Source organism: Mustelus asterias, chromosome 3, assembly GCF_964213995.1.
Source record: "Mustelus asterias chromosome 3, sMusAst1.hap1.1, whole genome shotgun sequence".
Taxonomy (NCBI): Eukaryota; Metazoa; Chordata; class Chondrichthyes; order Carcharhiniformes; family Triakidae; genus Mustelus; species Mustelus asterias.
In genome coordinates, this window is record NC_135803.1 from 16,472,894 (window position 1) to 16,492,101 (window position 19,208).

General features: G+C 45.3%; 1 protein-coding gene across 1 annotated transcript in view; it reads left to right on the plus strand.

The window, feature by feature from the left end:
* Positions 1–10,857: 10,857 nt before the first annotated feature.
* Positions 10,858–19,208, plus strand: part of hltf (helicase-like transcription factor) — a 92,851-nt gene continuing 84,500 nt past the window's right edge. Inside the window, exons 1-2 of the mRNA XM_078205380.1 lie at positions 10,858–11,021; positions 13,152–13,380. Of these exons, the coding sequence (XP_078061506.1) occupies positions 13,153–13,380 (228 nt within the window). The 5' untranslated portion in view covers positions 10,858–11,021; position 13,152. The remainder of the gene's footprint in view (positions 11,022–13,151; positions 13,381–19,208) is intronic.

A 19,208-nucleotide genomic window follows, 5' to 3' on the forward strand; every position in this document is an offset into this window, starting at 1 on the left:
GCCAGTTTCAAATGGATCCAACTCTGATTGACACTGGAAGTGAACATGTAAAGTCCAGTATTAACAATATAATTCTTGGCATCCTAACTGTGCAGGCATCGTCAATGAACACTTACTATGTATGATAGGTTTATCTACTTTGAGTTTCATTTTTAAAACATGTTTGGTGAAAGGAAATAAATATTGCAGTTACCTCAGTGAAGTGTATCTTTTTGTGTTGATAAGTGAAAACCTTGATTTGTAAAATAAATACAAATGCAGGTCTTTCTGGATCTGGACACTGTTTTTCACGAAAAAGTACCTCAATTCTTAGAGGTTTTGTGTTACATACAAGCTAATAGATTTTATTCATACATGTGATATTGTTACATTGGCAAGTCTAGCATTTATTGTCCTGGATTTAATGAATTTAAAAGCTAATGAAAAGCTAATGGATTTAAAAGCTATGATACTTCCCTAAGTGCCCTTAAAAAAGGGTGAATTACCCGAGATCGAGTATGAATAGAAAATTCAGGAAAACCAAGAAGATCGCTACACTGATTAAAGAAAGCAGCGCTGTGCTTTTATATTGGTCTTCTGGTTCCCTCTCCAGTCATGTACCTTTTCTGTCAAAAATGAGAAGTTTAAAATGTTAGAAATTGAAATAAAAGCAGAAAATGCCACAAATGTGTAACAGACCAACATCAGCCCAAAAAAGAGAAAAGGCTAGGACATTTCAGAGGTGTATCAATGATCAGAACTGAAGACTAATGGATAGATGGAAAAGGAGAGAGAAGAGAACCCTTATATGCAACATTCACATAGAAGTTTGGGTGAATGGTGACTTTAAATAATATATGAACATAAGTAAGTACTGGTCTAGAAAATACTCCGGGGGAGTGGGGGTCGGGGGGGGGCGGGGGTACAGTGGGGGATCCTCTGGCTTCTCCTGCAACGTTTCCCATTGATTGCACCCCATGCGGTCGGGATCAGGGAGGCGGTGGCATAGCGGTATCGTTGCTGGACTAGTAATTCAGAGACCCAGGGTAATGCTCTGGGGACTGGGGTTCCAATCCCACTATGGCAGATGGGGAAATTTGAACTCAATAAAAATCTAATGGTGACCATGAAACCATTATCAATTGTTGTAAAAACCCATTGATACTAATTAATCCTTTAAGGAAGAAAATCTGTCATCCTTACCTGGTCTGGCCTGTAACTTCAGACATGCGCGGCGTGGTGGCACAGTGGTTAGCACTACTGCTTCATAGCACCAGGGACCCGGGTTCGACTCCCAGCTTGGGTCGCTGCCTGTGTGGAGTTTGCACGTTCTCCCTGTGTCTGCTTGGGTTTCCTCCGGGTGCTCCGGTTTCCTCCCACATTCTGCAAAACGTGCTGGTTAGGTGCATTGACCCGAACGGGCGCCGAACTGTGGCGACTAGGGGAATTTCACAGTAACTTCATTGCAGCGTTAATGTAAACCCTTACTTGTGATTAATAAATTAACTTTACTTTAAAAGCAATGTGTTTGACTCTTAAATGCCCCCAGGGATGGGAAATAAATGCTGGCCTAATCTGAGATGCTCTTTGAATGATTTTTTAAAAATTCCAAATGTTTTCCTTAGACAATTAATTTCAGATTTTCACTGTTCTCAGCATAAGCTAGTTGAATCTAAAATCTCTGTACAAATTTCTTTCCTTAAGTTTATGTCCATGTTCACTCATCCTAGGGTTGAAGCTATCAAAAACACATTATCAGGGTTCAATTATCTATTCTCTGAGGAATTCTGAATAATGCCTGCCATCAGCCTCCTTTTATCCAGAGTAAATGAGAGACCTTTCAGCCTTCCCTCAATAATCAGATGTATTAAGGAATAAAAGAAAGCACTCGCAAATCTACAGACTCTTTCCTAACCTCAGGACACACCAAAGCACATTACAGCCTACAGTGTTATAAAACTGCACTTGCAAACCCAGAACAAAAGTCTATTGTTGGATGTGATTCTGTGTTTGGGCAGCATTTGCTGAATAACCCTGAGTGCGTGAATAGCTACACTAACAACCAATTTAAGATAATCAGTCAAGCTCATAATGTGGCTCATTTACTCTTGCCGGACGCAACAAACATTCATAGGCTAGAGACACATTCCCTATAACCAAAAGGAAGGTATTCGAGCCTTGTGCCTTTTATGACTTACCTGAGAGCTTGGGGAGGCTTTAGTTCCTGATTGCTTTCTTCAGGGCAACACCTTAGCCAATCAGAGTCGACTTTGCAATCAATAAACACCCTTTTTCCCGTGGTGTAAATTGCTGCGATCATTTGAAATTTGGCATTCTTGTGTTTGTCCCGATGAGTGCAAAACAAAGAGCTCCCGCAACATGTCTCTCTTTTCAGTAATATTCAAGTGCAAACATTTTGGAGAATTGTAGGGTCGGAGGTTGCAGAGAAAAGGAGGAGTGAAGCCATGGAAAGGAAGATGGGAATTTTAAAATTGAATATCGCTATTGCCGAGAATCCTTTAGTTTACAGTCTCTAAGTTGTCTTCCTGGTATCGTTAACTTGTATTTATCCAGATTAAACACCTGTTGCCACTCATCAGCCCATGTTCCCGATCTATCCAGATCCTTAGGTATTTGATTTATCTATTTTCTGGAAGCCTACCTGGGAAGATTTGTTTTTTTTACATTGTATAGCAGTATGAAGGGACTAGAAGAGAAGATTTGTTGGAATGAACAGCCTTCCATTGTCTGCTGTTTTGTCTGTTTTAACCTGCTTGCTGGAGTGCTTTTGGTCATTGATGGAATGTATTCCATGCTGCTTAACTTTCAAAGTATGCAAATTATGGCAACTTCCTGAATATGTTATTGAGAGGGTATAACTTTTACATTGAATATATATATGATATATGTGTGTGTTAAGAAAAGTCAAATGGTTTCTGTTTCATTTAGGTTGTTTTTGATTTTTGACGTCTGGGAGTCTGGATAGACTCCTGACTAAACGTCATGGCCAGGATTCTCCCAATGGGCGAGAAAACGAGAGAATTCCCCACCCATTTTTTGGGCGTACTTAGATGAAAGAATCTCGGCACTCTGTGTGTCACAGAGTGCTTCAGAGAGATTCATGCTGGTAGGTGGGGGGGGGGGCCTATTCCCGCCCTAGAGGCCAGAATCAGGGCACTGAGCGGGCCACTGTCAATCGCTGGCCTCCCGATCGCTGGCCTCCTGAATCCTTTCGCAGATCCCCCCTTCCCCACATCGATCACCAGTCTACCTGCGCTGCCACCTCCCCCCCCCCGCCTCCCGATCACTGGCCTACCCGACCCCCCGCCTGCCCAGGCCAGCCCCCCATGGCCAGCCCCGATTTCCCCCCCCCACCCCATGGCCAGCCCTGACCCCTCCCTGAATGGCCAGCTCTGAAACCACCCCCTCCCTCCCTCTCCCACTGATCCCATTGCAGAGTGTGTAGCGGGTCCCCCCACACCATCACCGATTAACTCCCCAGTAAACCCCGTCCCCTCTGGCACCATTCTGGGCAGTGCCGGAGTACCCAGTGGGCAACACCAGGGTTCCAGGCTGGCACTGCCAGGAACCCTGGTGTTGCCCACCGGGTACCCTGGCACTGCCCAGAGTGGTGCCAGAGGGAGTAGTTGTAAAGCCCACTGCTGGAAACTACTCCCGAAGAGGGGGGAGACAATTGCGGACCCCGAGACGTCCATCCCAGGCTTGCTAATCAAATGGAAATAAGGATTTCCATATGGTAATCATAATTACATGGAAAAAAAGTGCCTGGGAGACTCATGATTGGCCAGTTGTGAGTCCCACTACAGGCCCCCTGCTGATGTCTCCTGGCCCGCTGCGCTACTCGAGCAGCGCAGCGGGCTGGGAGAATCCCGGCCCATATCTCTTGGTTGCTTGTATATATAAATTTTTAGTCATGTTTTACAACTACTGCAGTAGGAGAGATGGGTTCAAAAGGGTTAACAGTTGAATGATTCTGAGGAAAAAACATAAAGTTGAAAAAAACTGTAGTGTTGCCTAGACACAGGAAATGAAGTTCAGTGTGTTAGTGAGGACAGGAAGCTCTCTGATAAGAAATACTGCAAGGCTTTTGGGGGCAACAGTTTACTGAATAGTCAGTAAAGTGATCAGGTTAGAGGAAGTGCAGCTGGAAGACTGATTTTGGGGAACTCATTTTGTTTGCTCTGCAAACAAGTGAGTTTAGAGTGTGAATTTTGGGTGTTTCTGGGAGAGATCTGAGTTAGGTGAAAAGCATTGAGTGAAGGCTTACGAAGTCACCAGAAGAAAACCAGTCAGTTCCAAGTGAGAAGCCTTAGTGTCAGGCTCGTGGTAATGCTTCACTGATTAATGTTTCTGTAAAGATATTGCTGGAGTAAATGAATAGTGTGAATTTGAAGTATCTTTTTCCGTTTGTATTGAGATCTCTCCAACTTTTCTTGTCTGGTGTAATAAAATTCATTTTTCTTGTTTAATAAATATTTTATTATGTGTGTTAAAACTTTATCAGCAGACTCCTGTGAATTTGTTCAGTAACTTTCTTCCACAGTTTCAAAAAGAATAGGGTAAATCAAGCCAGGTTTCACTCTGGGATCTGACTTTTCGAATATTAACATCAGCTGGGATTCTAAAAAATAATAAATACAACCCAAAATTAATTATTTTTTACCATACATTAGTGCATCAGAAACTTCAAGCAGCACTATGCTGGAAAACCTCAAATTTACCAGGAAACAAAAAAAGTAGATTGTAGTTTTGTTTTGAGGTTCAGTAAGAAGTCTCACAACACCAAGTTAAAGTCCCACCTGATGGAGGAGCAGCGCTCCGAAAGCTCGTGATTCCAAATAAACCTGTTGGACTTTAACCTGAGACTTCTTTCTGTGCCCATCCCTGTCCAACGCTGGCATCTCCACATCTTGTTTTGAAGTAGTAATGGGACTCTTTCGCTATTGATAGTCTTCATTGAACTCAATTGTAATTGAGTCACCCTGTTGAGTGGAATAACTCAAACTTCGATGACTTAATTGGGGCTCACTGTTAAGGACTCAATTACCTTATAGCATTTGTTGTCTAGACTCGTACATCTGAGGGACAAGTGCAGCAGATGCATTGGAACATTGCCATCTGCAAGCTCCAGTGCAAGACACACACCATCCTGACTTGGATCTCTACTGCTGTTCGTTTACTGTCGCTGGGTCAAAATCCAGGAGCTTACTCCCTTACAGCACTGTAGGTGTATCTACACCACATACACTGCAGCAGTTCAAGAAAGAGTCTCACCACCATGGGCAATTAGAATCATAGAATTCCTACAGTACAGAAGAAGGCCATTCAGCCCATCGGGCCTGATTTTACCATTGCATCACTCCCGTTTTCGGGCGCGAAAACGTGGTAAAGTCGGGTGTGAGGCCATTAACGCGATCCGCGCCCACGTCCGCGCAGATTGCCACTTTACCGAAACCCAGGAATGGCGGGGATCCGTTCCGCACCCAAAATGGGCATAACGGCGATTTAAATGCATTTGCATGCATTTAAATTGAATTAATGAACTGCCCACCCACCTTTATCAGCATTTCCCCCTTTACCACTGTGTTTGCCAATTCAGAGCCGCGCCGTAATGGACCTGCTCAATAAAAGTCTGAATCGGGCGCTCCAGCTGCTGAAGAGCGCGTTCAGTGCTTCCAACGGCTCCCTGACTCAGATCGGTGGTGGAGGGGTGGGGGGAGGCGGGTCAGATCATTGTCTGGTTGGGGGGGGAGGAGAAGGCGGCGGGTCAGATGTATCTCTGGTGGGGGTGGGGGGAGGCGGGACAGATCATTGGTAGGGAGGGAGGAGGAGGTGGGTCAGATGTTCCTCTGTGGGTGGGGGAGGGGGTGGGGTGGTGAGTGAGGCCAGATCGTTGTCTGGGGGGGTGGGGGAAGGAGGAGAGAGGCGGGTAAGATGTATCTCTGAGGCCGGTGGGGGGGGAGGGGGGGGGGGGAGGCCCGATCGCTCACTGGTGGGGGGGGAGCAGATGGATCTCTGGTTGGGGGGAGGGGGTGGGGGTGGGCAGGGGGGTCCGCTGTCATTCTGCGGGTGATCGGTGAGGGGGGTGGGGCCAGGGGTGGCGATCGATCTGGGTAGCGGGGGAGTAGAGAAGGGGGAGAGTGATGTGTGTGGATAGTGGGGGGAGGGGGTTGGATAAGGGGGACAGTGATGTGTGTGGGTAGTGGGAGGGGGTAGATAAGGGGGACAGTGATGTGTGTGGGTAGTGGGGGGGGCGGATAAGGGGGACAGTGATGTGTGTGGGTAGTGGGGGAGGCGGATAAGGGGGACAGTGATGTGTGTGTGTAGTGGGGGGGGTGGATAAGGGGGACAGTGATGTGTGTGGGTAGTGGGGGGGTGGATAAGGGGAACAGTGATGTGTGTGGGTAGTGGGGGTATGGATAAGGGGGACAGTGATGTGTGTGGGTAGTGGGGGGTGGATAAGGGGGGCAGTGATGTGTGTGGGTAGTGGGGGGGGGGTGGATAAGGGGGACAGTGATGTGTGTGGGTAGTGGGGGGGGTGGATAAGGGGGACAGTGATGTGTGTGGGTAGTGGGGGGGTGCATAAGGGGGACAGTGATGTGTGGGTAGTGGGGGGGTGGATAAGGGGGACAGTGATGTGTGTGGGTAGTGGGGGGTGGATAAGGGGGACAGTGATGTGTGTGGGTAGTGGGGGGGGGTGGATAAGGGGGACAGTGATGTGTGTGGGTAGTGGGGGGGGGTGGATAAGGGGGACAGTGATGTGTGTGGTGTCCATCGCTCCTGCTTTTCTCTCCCGGGCCGCTTTCTCCACTTTCTGCGGCTCGGGAGCGATCTGACACGGGCGCACTTTTTCCAACTGCGCATGCGCAGTTCAGAGCTCCGATCGTTCCGGCCGCGCTAAGCCCCGCCCACAGCGCGAATGGGACTGGAGATTTTTTTTTCAGGCTGAGTGCGTATGGGGGGCGCCTGAAAACAGATTCCCAAGTCGGATCTGAATTACGCCCAGATTCAGCACTTAGAATGAAAATGGTAAAATCGGGCCCATCGAGCCGGCGCCGACCACAATCCCACCCAGCCTCTATCCCCGTAACCCCACGGATTTACCCTGCTAGTCCCCCTGCCACTAAGGGGCAATTTACCATGGTTGATCAACCTAAACCACACACCTTTGGACTGTGGGAGGAAACCGGAGCACCCGGAGGAAAGCCACGCAGACACGGGGAGAACATACAAACTCCACACAGGCAGTGATCCAAGCCGGGAATCGAACCCGGGTCCCTGGCGCTGTGAGGCATCAGTGCCACCCATAGAAATGGGCAATAAATGCTGGCTTAGCCAGCGATGCCACCATCCTGAAAAAGAATTTAAAAAAGAATGGAATTAGAAAAATCCAGGGGCATCCTGCAGCATAGAAAAGTAGACAGAAAATCAGGCAGATTAACAAAAATGAATAGTTTAAAAAAATTACAAAAGTGAATTGCTGCAGATGCTGAAAACCTGAAATAAAAATGGTAAGTGCTGGAGATGGTCAGCAGGTCTGGCAACATCTGTGGATAGAAAAACAAGGGTTAATGTTTAAAAACAATGACAAATCAGATCTGAATAGTCCTGTTTCTCTCTTTCAGATGGAACGCAACATGCGCATTAGGAACAGGAGCAGGCCACTCAGCCCTTTGAACCTGCTCCACCATTTATTAAGATCAAGGCTAATCTGACTCCGGTTGTGGGGGTAGGGGGGAGGTTTTTTACACAGAGGGCGGTGGGGGCCTGGAATGCACTGGCAAGTGAGGTGGTTGAGGCAGACACAGTAGCGACATTTAAAATTTATCTGGATAGACATATGAACAGGCGGGGGATAGAGGGATACAATTAGTTGGTCGAGATAGGACAACGTGATCGGCACAGGCTTGGAGGGCCAAAGGGCCTGTTCCTGTGCTGTACTGTTCTTTGCTCTTTGACTGTATCACCAACTCCACAGGGAGTCTGGCCATTCACAGCAGCGGGATTTTCTGGTCCCGCTGCAGTGAACAGAGATTTGGCTGAGCGCCAAATTCTGCATCCTCGCTCGCAACGGCAGCGGGGCATGAACGGCTGGAAAATTCCAGCCCAAATTTCCACCTACTCCTGAAAACACTGCCTTGCTTATCAAGAATCTATCTACCTCTGCTTTAAATATATTCAAAGACTCTGCTTCCATTTCCTTTTAAGGAACAGAGTTCCAAAGACTCAAAACTCTGAGGCAAATTTCTCCTTATCTCTGTCCTAAATGGACCACCCCTTATTTTTAAGCATGGCCCCTAATACTAGATTCTCCCACAAGAGGCAACATCTTCTCCACATCGAATCTGCCAAAACCCTTTAGGATCTTAAATGATTTAATCAAATCACCTCTTACTCTTCTAAACTCCATCAGATACAAGCCTAGCCTGTCCAACCTTTCGTCGTAAGACAATCCGTCCAATCCAGGTATTAGTTTAGTGAACAAAAACAGAAAATGTTGGAAAATCTCAGCAGGTCTGACAGAATCTGTGGAGAGAGAATAGAGCCAAAGCTTCGAGACTGAATAACCCTTCGTCAGAACTGAAGACAGAAAATAGGACAAAACTTATACTGTAAGGGTGAGGGTGAGGGGGAGTGGGGTTGTACTTGACATTGATGTCATAGAAAGACAAAGGGAATGTAAATGACGATGATCGTGGCTGAGAATGGTACTAATAGTGGCATGTTAAGAGATTGGAATATGTAAATGGAAGAACAAAGTAGCTGAGTGTCAAAGGACAACCTGAGGCATGTGGCAAAAGCCTGAGTGGTGTGGGGGGGAGGGGGGAAAGTTGAAAAGCGAGATTTTTAAGAAGTGGATCAATTAACTGATGGGAGAAATGAAAATTGAAAATAATGATAAGAATATGAAGGAATGAAATTAATTAATAAGATTAAAAATAATCAAATAAATGGAAATGGACTGGAGGTGGAGGAAAGAGTTCATGCTCTGAAGTTGTTGAACTCAATGTTAACTCCAGAAGGCTGTAAAGTGCCAACAGAGAAGATGAGGTGGTTTTCCTCCAGTTTGCCCTGGGCTTCACTGGAATGTTGCAAGGACGGACATGTGGATAAGAGAACAGGATGATGTGTTGAAATGGCAAGTGACAGGAAGGTCTGGATCCAGCTTGCGGAATACTCTCTGAACTGCTTCCATTGCATATACATCCTTAGATAAGGAGACTGATACTGTACACAGTATTCTAGAGGTGGTCTGATCAATGGCCTGTATAACTGAGCAAGAAGCCTCACAACACCAGGTTAAAGTCCAACAGGTTTATTTGGTAGCAAAAGCCACTAGCTTTCGGAGCGCTGCTCCTTCGTCAGGTAACTGAAGCGTAACCTCCCTATTTTTGTGTTCAATTCCCCTTGCAATAAGTGATAACATTCTATTAACTTTCCTGTCACCAAGTTGATCTTTTTCTACACCCCAGCTATGACTGTAACACTACATTCTGCATTCTCTCCTTTCCTTCTCTATGGACGGTATGCTTTGCCAGTACAGTGCACAAGAAACAATACTTTTTCCTGTATGTTAATACATGTGACAATAAATCAAATCAAAGGAGACCTGTGGGATATTTACAGCACCAGCATTAAAATAAATATTCAGCGTGTTTCACAATATTTGGGTGGCACAGTGGTTAGCACTGCTGCCTCACAGCACCAGAGACCCGAGTTCGATTCCTGGCTTGGGTCATTCTCTGTGCAGAGTCTACATTCTCCCCATGTCTGCATGGGTTTCCTCCGAGTGCTCCGGTTTCCTCCCACAGTCCAAAAGTCATAGAATTATAGAACCCCTACAGAGCAGAAGGAGGCCGTTCAGCCCATCGAGTCCGCACTGCCCACAATCCCATCTGGGCCCTATTGCCATAACCCCACATATTTACCCTGCTGATCCCCCTGACACTAGGGTCAATTTAGCATGGCCAATAAACCTAACCCGCACATCTTAGGAGTGTGGGAGGAAACACGGAGAGAACGTGCAAACTCCACACAGACAGTGACCCGAGGCCGGAATTGAACCCGGGTGTCTAGCGCTCTGATGCAGCAGTGCTAACCACTGTGCCACCGTGTCATGCTGGTTAGGTGTATTGGCCATGCTAAATTCTCCCTCAGTGTACCCGAACAGGCGCCGGAGTGTGGCGACTCGGGGATTTTCACAATGACTTCATTGCGGTGCTAATGTAAGCCTACTTGTGACAAGAATAAATAAACTGAAACAAATCAAAGAGCTGTGGGATATAAGAGCTGTGGGATATAAGAGCTGTGGGATATAAGAGCTGTGGGGCGGCACAGTAGCGCAGTGGTTAGCACTGCTGCTTTACAGCGCCAGGGTCCCGGGTTTGATGGGGTTACTGTCTGTGTGGAGTTTGCACATTCTCCCCGTGTCTGCGTGGGTTTCCTCCGGGCGACCTGGTTTCCTCCCACATTCCGAAAGACGTGCTGGTTCGGTGCATTGACCCAAACAGGAGCAGGACTGTGCCAGAGTGTGGCGACTAGGGGAATTTCACAGTAACTTCATTGCAGTGTTAATGTAAGCCTTACTTGTGATGAATAAATAAACTTTACTTTTATTTACAGCCTTAAAAAGAAACATTCAGCATGTTTGGCAATATTTACAAGCAGGGCCAGAAAGCAACATCCTGCCTTTATGAATTAGAATGACAAGTGATACCTGATTGGCTGCTACACTGTATCCATTTGATTGTATCACTGACGCTGTGCGTGGCGGCGGTCCCGCCTCCTCGCTGCTCTGATAGGCTGGAAGGGGTCGAGGGGCCGCTGTGAATGGCTGAAATCCGCTGTCAATCAATGGAGGGCTTGCCAGGGAATGGGAAATGTCCAGGAGGCGGTGTTGTGGAGTGCTGCTGCTGCCTGAATGTTGTCTCATTTCCCAGGCCCTTCTTGTTGTTGTTTGTAAATCACTGACAGGAGGGAAGATTTGATTTTGCCCTGAAGATTGCCCATTGTTTGCAGAGGTAGAATAAAGCTTTGTGTGTGTGCGCGGTTTAAAGAGCTGGGGGCTTTATATAGAAAGTGTGTGTGTTTTTGTGAGAAGGGTTGGCCTTTGGCTGAGCTCTGCATAAACACAGGAGCTGTGGCTAAATGTTGTGCTTTTAACATTGTGCGTTTACATCCATGCTCATGTCTGTTTTGCTGTAAAGATTAGTAATCCAGGGGAAATGTCAGATCTCGGGGGTGGGGAGGGAGAATGGAGATGGTGGAGGGTGAGAATGACTCACCAGCCTTGTTTTGGGGCCTGATCTGTCAGGAAGGGGGCCAACGGGAGATTTTGTTCCCCCCCCCGCCCCCGTTCTTGGACGCGAGTGATCTGAAATGACAAAAAAGCACAGCAAAGCTTTCAACCTTGCCGCGACATGCAGTCGCTTTTTAATCACGAGTAAAACAGGAGGTGGACCGACATTGCACTCCACTCTGTAATCTGCACCGAAACCAGAGTCAGATCCCTGGGGTCAAAAGATGCAAACCTTTCAAATGTATCATTGACAGAGGCCCTCATTGGCCCTCCTTTTTTTAAAAAAAATGTATTCAAACAATCTCAACGTATTCCATCTAAAACCACTTTCAGTTACAAATCTAGTGTTGTTCATGCTGATTTCGAAAGTGGACTCTTTCACAGACTCCAGAGACTTTTCTCTGTAGGTATTTGACACACATCGTGTTGGAAGGGTCAACATCTGTAGGATGCTCCCCCCACTACTATCTCAAAAAATTCTTGTCTGAATATAGGCTTTGCAGTCTGTGCAACCAATCTGCTTGCTAATTATGTTTTAACCCTTTTACAGAATATATTTTTGTAAATATATAGAGCGGTATGCTGGCTCAGTGGTTAGCACTGCTGCCTCACAGTGCCAGGGACCTGGGTTCGACTCTAGCCTTGGGTAACTGTGTGGAGTTTTCACGTTGTGTCTGTGTGGGTTTCCTCCAGGTGCCTCGGTTTCCAAAGATGTTGATTGGCCATGTTAAATTGCCCATTAGTGTCAGGGGGATTAGCAGGATAAATATGTGGGTTTGCAGGGATAGGGCCTGGGTGGGATTGTGGTCGGTGCAGACTCGATGGGCTGAATGGCCTCCCACTGCACTTAAGAGATTCAATGATATTTAGGAAACATTTCAGTTCTGGAATGTTAGTTTTGAACTCTTATTTAATTTCAGGGACATGGCGAAGCTAATTTTTTAAATTTTTTTTCTCTGGGACATTGGAAAGTGAAAGAGGTGCTCACTGCTGTACTCCCAGGAGAAGGCATGGGGCCATCTCCCACAGTTAGACACATGTCCTAGTTTACTCATAACAACCGTTTGGCTAAGCCAATGTACGCCGAGGGGCTGGTGACGGTGTAAAACCACTAGGACAACAAGCTTAATCCTGACAGTATAAAGGAAATGTAACATGACCTATGTGTATGATTTTAACAGCATTGTAATTTCTGTATTGAAAATATTGGAATGTTCTCCTGTAGTGTTCTCCTTACTGTGTTGAAGCAGCTCAGAGTGCATTTTGATCTCTGCAGACAATGTGAATATCATTGCACTTTCCTGTTTAGTCAATTTGAAATGTTTTGCACTGTTCCTTTCAGATATTTTATGAATAAGGTATATTCTTGCAAAACAAAACTTTTTGGCTAAGATCAAGTCCGAGATCAAGTGTAATGCCTGTTCTTGCCAGCTTGGATTTAGTCTGTCTCTTTAGTGGGGGACATGAATTGGATTGAATTTGAATTGTTTTTTGGAGCAAGCACGGAGATGGATTACCCCGTCCACTCTGCACATTAACTTTGTAACTCTTTGAGATAGCAATGAATTATTTTTTAAAATAGGAGTTGTTATTTAAATGTAAAGCATCACTCTTAGATTGCGGTTCAGTTAAAGAGAAAAGTTGAGAGTTTTACAGCACAGCAAGAGTTGGAGCTTGTTTCTAAATTAATACAGGAGCTCTTATTAAAATGGAGAGTTTGTGATGTGCACAGCAACAAGCATTTGCTGTGTCTCATGGTGCATGCGGTGAGACAGCTTGAAGTGCTGTCGGTTTAAATAGCTTGTCATTCTCCTAAACACGATAACAGTTGGTTTTCCTTTTGCTCCTGCAGCATGTTGTTTTGGCGGAATTGGTACAGTTCCCAATATCTGGGGGGACGATCTGCATCCCAGTTTTCCGATGGCAGTTTCCTTTTTGCTCCGGACCCGGAGGAGTCGCTATCCCAGATGATAAACCGCACGTTAACGGATGATGCTGCAGCACCTGATGAGGATCTGGATTCTGTTTTATTTGGAAACCTACGTGGGAATGTGGTTGGGATGCGTTATTACACTGGAGTGGTAAGACTGCTCTCTCTCCCATCGCAGTGTAACATTAACTTTCTGCATTCACGTTAAACTTTCAGTTTGTCTTGCATGAAAAATGCAATAACCAATTGAAGAGATTTGTGTAGAGATTCATGGAATCACTACAGTGGAGAAGGAGGCCTCTTGGCCCATCAAGCCTGCATTGACAACAATCCCATCCAGGCCCTATCCCTGTAATCCCATGTATTTACCCTGCTAACCCTCTGACACAGTAAGAAGTCTCACAACACCAGGTTAACGTCCAATAGGTTTATTTGGAATCACGAGCTTTCGGAGCACTGCTCCTTCATCAGATGACTGAGCAACCCCCTAATTGCCCCATCTGAGGGGCAATTTAACCTGGCCAATCCATCTAACCTTCTTTGGAGTGTGGGAGGAAACCGGAGCACTCGGAGGAAACCCACGCAGGCATGGGAAGAATGTGCAAACTCCACACAGACCATGACCTGGAATTGACCCCGGGTCCCTTGTGCTGTGAGGCAGCAGTGCTAACCACTGTGCCGCCCATGCTGGCACATTGGTTAAATGCCAAATATTTATAAAATTCCTTTAACATAATTAAATGTCCCAAGATGGATGATAAACTTTTTAAACATTGAGACACTGACTCACATAAAGCAATATCAGAGTAGGTAACTAAAAGTTTGGTCAAAGTGGAAGGCTTTAAGGACTGTCTCAAAGGATGGAAAAGAAGGAAAGTGGTGGAGAGGGAGAAAATGACAAGATTTGGGGCCCAGGCAAATGAAGACACAGGTAGTCATGGTGAAACATCAACATCGGGTTGCTCGAGAGGTCAGAATTAGATGAGTGCAGATGTCTCGGAGGTTGTGGGGCTGGAGGGGAAGGGTCAGACCATGGATGGATTTGAAAACAAGGAAGACAGTTTTTTATTAAATGGAGGCGTTGCTTGACTGGGAGCCAGTTTAGATCAGCGAGCACAGAGGTGATGGGTTAGGGACTTGGAGAAGGTGTGGATATGTGACTGGCAGCTCATCTCAGGGTGAAGTATGCCCACCACGATTGCGAACGGTCTGTTTTAGTCTCCAAAATCCGGTAGGGAGAAGGATGGAATCATTGGCAAGGGTGCAGGTGAGGAGCGAAGACAATGGCTTCAATCTTCCCAACATTTAACTGGAGTATGTGAAAGTTTAGAATCTTCGTATCGCTGAGAGGCTGCCAGACAGACAAATTGAAGCTATTGTGTGTTTGGAAAAGTAAATGGGTTTGATGGTGCAATGTCAAGTCTGCAGTTTATTGCTTTTGAACCACTGCATGGATCCGATTGCAACTTTGCATTATCTTCTGGGCAAAGGTCTCCATTTTTGTTCTAGTTTCCTTTTTATTAAGGGTTTCTCTGGTCTGCACATCAGTTGCATTTATTTGTCTTTGACCCCTGTCCGTGAATACTGTCATTAAAAAATATATATTCTCAGTCTTAACATGCTACCCATATTCCTTTAATTTCTACTATTTGTATTGTGGGCTGGGGGTGGTGGTGGTGAGTGGGGGCGGGGGCGGGGGTGGGGGGAGTGTGATGTGCTGAAGTGCTTCCTGATTTCACTCCTAAATGGCTTAGCTATAAGCTTTACTGTGCTCTCTTATCCCTCTCGGAATGGCTTTTCGGTATCTACTCTTATCGAATTGCTTTAAGCACCTCAATTAGCTTCCACACAACTTTCAAAACTCCTGGAAATGCAAACCAGGTTTACGTAACCAGCACCCCCCAATTTAACTTGTTGATCCTGGCATTATTCTGGTTAATCTGCGCAACATAGAAACATTCGAACGTGATCCACCATTCATTTTGATCATGGCTGATTATCAAATTCAATATTCTGATCCCGCCTTCCCCCCCTATCCCTTGATCCCTTTAGCCCCAAGAGCTATATCTAATTTCTTCTTGAAATCAGACAATGTTTTGGCCTCAACTACAATCTGTGGTAGTGAATTCCACAGATTTACCTCTCTGGGTGAAGAAATTTCTCCTCACCTCTGTTCTAAAAGATTTACTCCTTATCCTCAAGCTATGACCCCTAGTTCTGGACTCCCCCACCATTGGGAACATTCTTTCTGAATCTACCCTGTCTAACCCTCTTATAACCCCTTATAAGTTTCTTTGAGATTCCCCTCTCACTTTTCTAAATTCCAATGAATACAATCCTAACTGACTTGGTCTCTCCTCATATGATAGACCTGCCTTCCCAGGAATCAGCCTGGTAAACCTCCACTGCACTCCCTCTATATCAAAGACATCCTTCCTCAGATAAGGACACCAAAACTGCTCACAATACTCCAGGTGTGGTCTCACCAATGCCCTATACAATTGCAGCAAAACATCCCTATCCCTATCACCTCCTGGGCCAATGTATTGTTCCTGAGGTGAAGAACCCAAAACAGATTGCAGCATGGCAGATGGAATCTGAAAAAAGTCTCTGTACAACTGAAGCACCATTCCCTTTGCACTTCTGGATTCTCACCACCTTCCGGTGAAGACCAACATTTTACTTTTTGATGACTTTTTGTATTTGAGTTTCACTGAGTGAATCAATTAAAATAATTGATCAGGAGTTTGCTGTTTTTGGTACAAAGATCACCATAGACTCCAGTGCATTTGATAACTCTTCATTCATCTAAATCGTACAAAATGGCCTACATTTTATAACCAGCCCCGCTTAAATGTGGTAACCCACGGTTACTCATTAAAATAGGTTGATTGGAAAAATCTAGATGAATAAGTTCTATTTAAAAACATTTAAGGAAAATGTATCCTGTACATTGTGTTAGGAGCCTGGAATTAAATGAATGATTTAGCTGCACTGGGGAGTTGTGAGGTGCGGATTAGCCTAGTAGCCGGGTGAAACAGATACTGTGGAGACTAGCAGCCTAGGGAGCTAGGCCATAGCAACGCCCAGTTGCAAAGCAGAGTTCTCTGAGAGTCATGCTGTGGGGAAAAAGAAAGCAGAAGAAGGCTGTTTCTTTTAGACCTCATAGTTTCTACTCTAAACTAGAAGAAAGATTTTCCAAAAGACAGCTACAGTTCCCGTGTAGTATATGTTTAGACCATAAGACATAGGAGTAGAATTAGGCCACTCAGTCCATCGAGTCTGCTCCGCCATTCAATCATGGCTGATATTTTTCTCATCCCCATTCTCCTGTCTTTTTCCCATAACCCCTGATCCCCTTATTAATCAAGAACCTATCTATCTCTGTCTTAAAGACATTCGATGACCTGGCCTCCACAGCCTTTTGCAGCAAAGAGTTCCACAGATTCACCACTCTCTGACTGAAGAAATTCCTCCTCATGTCTGTTTTAAAGGATCGTCCCTTTAGCCTGAGGTTGTGCCCTCTGGTTCTAAATTTTCCTACTAATGGAAACATCCTCTCCACGTCCACTCTATCCAGGCCTTCGCTAGATTTGGCTCATCATCATTGAAACCTATGGGATGTTGTTTTGGGGAAGGTGTATTCTCAGAGTTTAGGAAAGTAGATTTAGATTGGGGGGTAATTTAAGCAACTGTCTGGGTAACCATTATTGCAGTTAATTATAAATGTTATTCTTTATTGTTGCCTTTCTTGTTGTGTGTTTTAGAGTTTAATAATTTTTTTAATTATTTGAATAATTTACAATAAGGCCCCTTTCCTCACTGGGTTTAATCTCTTTTCACATTATCACAAAAATAAATAGTTAAGAACCGACGTTCCAAGTTTCCCTTCTGGGATTTGGGATGCCTTTGCGTTGAACATCAGCGGGGTTCAAGACAAAGTTTATTTATGTTTCATAATACTTTTTGGGCGTCACGGATCACATTATCAAACGTTCTCTCTTTTTGTTCATTTTCCTCTGAAACGTAAAGATATTGGCAGAACTAATTAGTCCTGCATCAGTGACAATTGGTGGCACGGTGGCAGAATGGTTTGCACGGCTGCATCACAGCGCCAGGGCGGGTTCAATTCTGGCCTCGAGTGACTGTCTGTCTGTGTGGAGTTTGCACGTTCTCCCCGTGTCTGCGTGGGTTTCCCCCAGGTGTTCCGGTTTCCTCCCACAGTCCAAAGATGTGCGGGTTAGGTCGATTGGCCATGCTAAATTGCCTCTTAGTGTCAGGGAAATTAGCAGGTAAATATGTGGGGTTAGGGGGGTAGGGCCTGGGTGGGATTGTTGTTGGTACAGGCTTGAAGGGCTGAATGCTCTCTTTCTGCACTGTAGGGATTCTTTATGATTCTATGAATCCAGGAATATATTGTAAGTGGTGTGCTTCTCCGTTTTATTATCTACTTATTCTTCTTGCTGTTGTAGTCTTCCTCCCCATCATCTCCTTGAATTCATCAGTTAAAATGACAGTTCCCATTCCCCCCTTCCTCCTCTTTCCAAAAAAAGTGTTGTGTGTTTTTAGTTGCAGCTATTGGAGTGAAACTGCTCTGTTTGATATGACCAATGAACATGTTCCAAAATCCCATTTCACCCTACTCCTGTTCCCTCTTCCTAAAGCCCTGTAATAAAAAGAAAATGATCTCCAATTCTCTTTTGGGAATTGTGAATGAATCTACACCACCACCCTTGCAGGCAATGCATTCAAGATCACAACTAACCAAATATATTTAATATTTTTCCCCTGTTACCTCTGGTACCTTTGTCAGGAGCTGGAATGACTTGATAGGCAGCTGCCCTGCCTCTGAGCCGGAAGGCTCTGGTTTTGAATCCCACTTCAGGACTTGTTGGCTAGGAAAAAGCCCAGCCACTAGTGCAGGCAGGCCATTGTGCATCGGTGCTGTTGCTAGGTAGTTGAATAGGGAGGGTTGACAACAGGGAGGGCATCTGGCTGTAAAACCACCTGCCAAATCCACAAAGTGTTTGTTGATATGGAGGTGGTGAACCAGGATTGTGGTGAGCCCATGTAACATGAGGAAAGATAGAACAACTGCTACTTCATCCATCACCTTTCATCTTTGTCTTCTGGTTATTGATCCTTCTGCTAGTGGAAACAGTTTCTCATTATTTACTCCATCTGAACCATTAACGATTTTCGAAACCTTCTCGTCGAATGACCTCTTACCCTTCCCAGCTTATCTAGTTTCTCACGTAACTGATACTCTCATCCTAGTAAAGCTGTTCTTCATCCTCTCTTGGCATCCTTGCTTATGTGTGTTACTCAAGAATCAGCACAACCCTCCAGCTGAGGCCTAACTAGTGGTTCATAAGGATTTTCCATAATATCCTTGTTTTTAAACTCTATGCCTCTACTAATAAAGTCAAGGATCCCATATGCTTTTTAACAGCCTTCTCAATGTGTTATAAGAACATAAGAACTAGGAGCAGGACTAGGCCATCTGGCCCCTCGAGCCCGCTCCGCCATTCAACAAGCTCATGGGTGATCTTTTTTGTGGACTCAGCTCCACTTACCCACCCGCTCACCATAATTCCTTTACTGTTCAAAAGTTTATCTATCCTTGCCTTAAAAACATTCAATGAGGTAGCCTCAACTGCTTCACTGGGCAGGGAATTCCACAGATTCACAACCCTTTGGGTGAAGAAGTTCCTCCTCAACTCAGTGCTAAATCTTATTTTGAAGCCATGCCCCCTAGTTCTAGTTTAACCTGCCAGTGGAAACAACCTCCCTGCTTCTATCTTATCTATTCCCTTCATAATCTTATATGTTTCTGGATACCCCCTCATTCTTCTGAATTTCAATGAGTATAGTCCCAGTCTACTCAGTCTCTCCTCATAAGCCAACCCTCTCAACTCCTGAATCAACCTAATGAATCTTCTCTACACCCCTTCCAGTGTCCTGACACCTTCCAAAGAT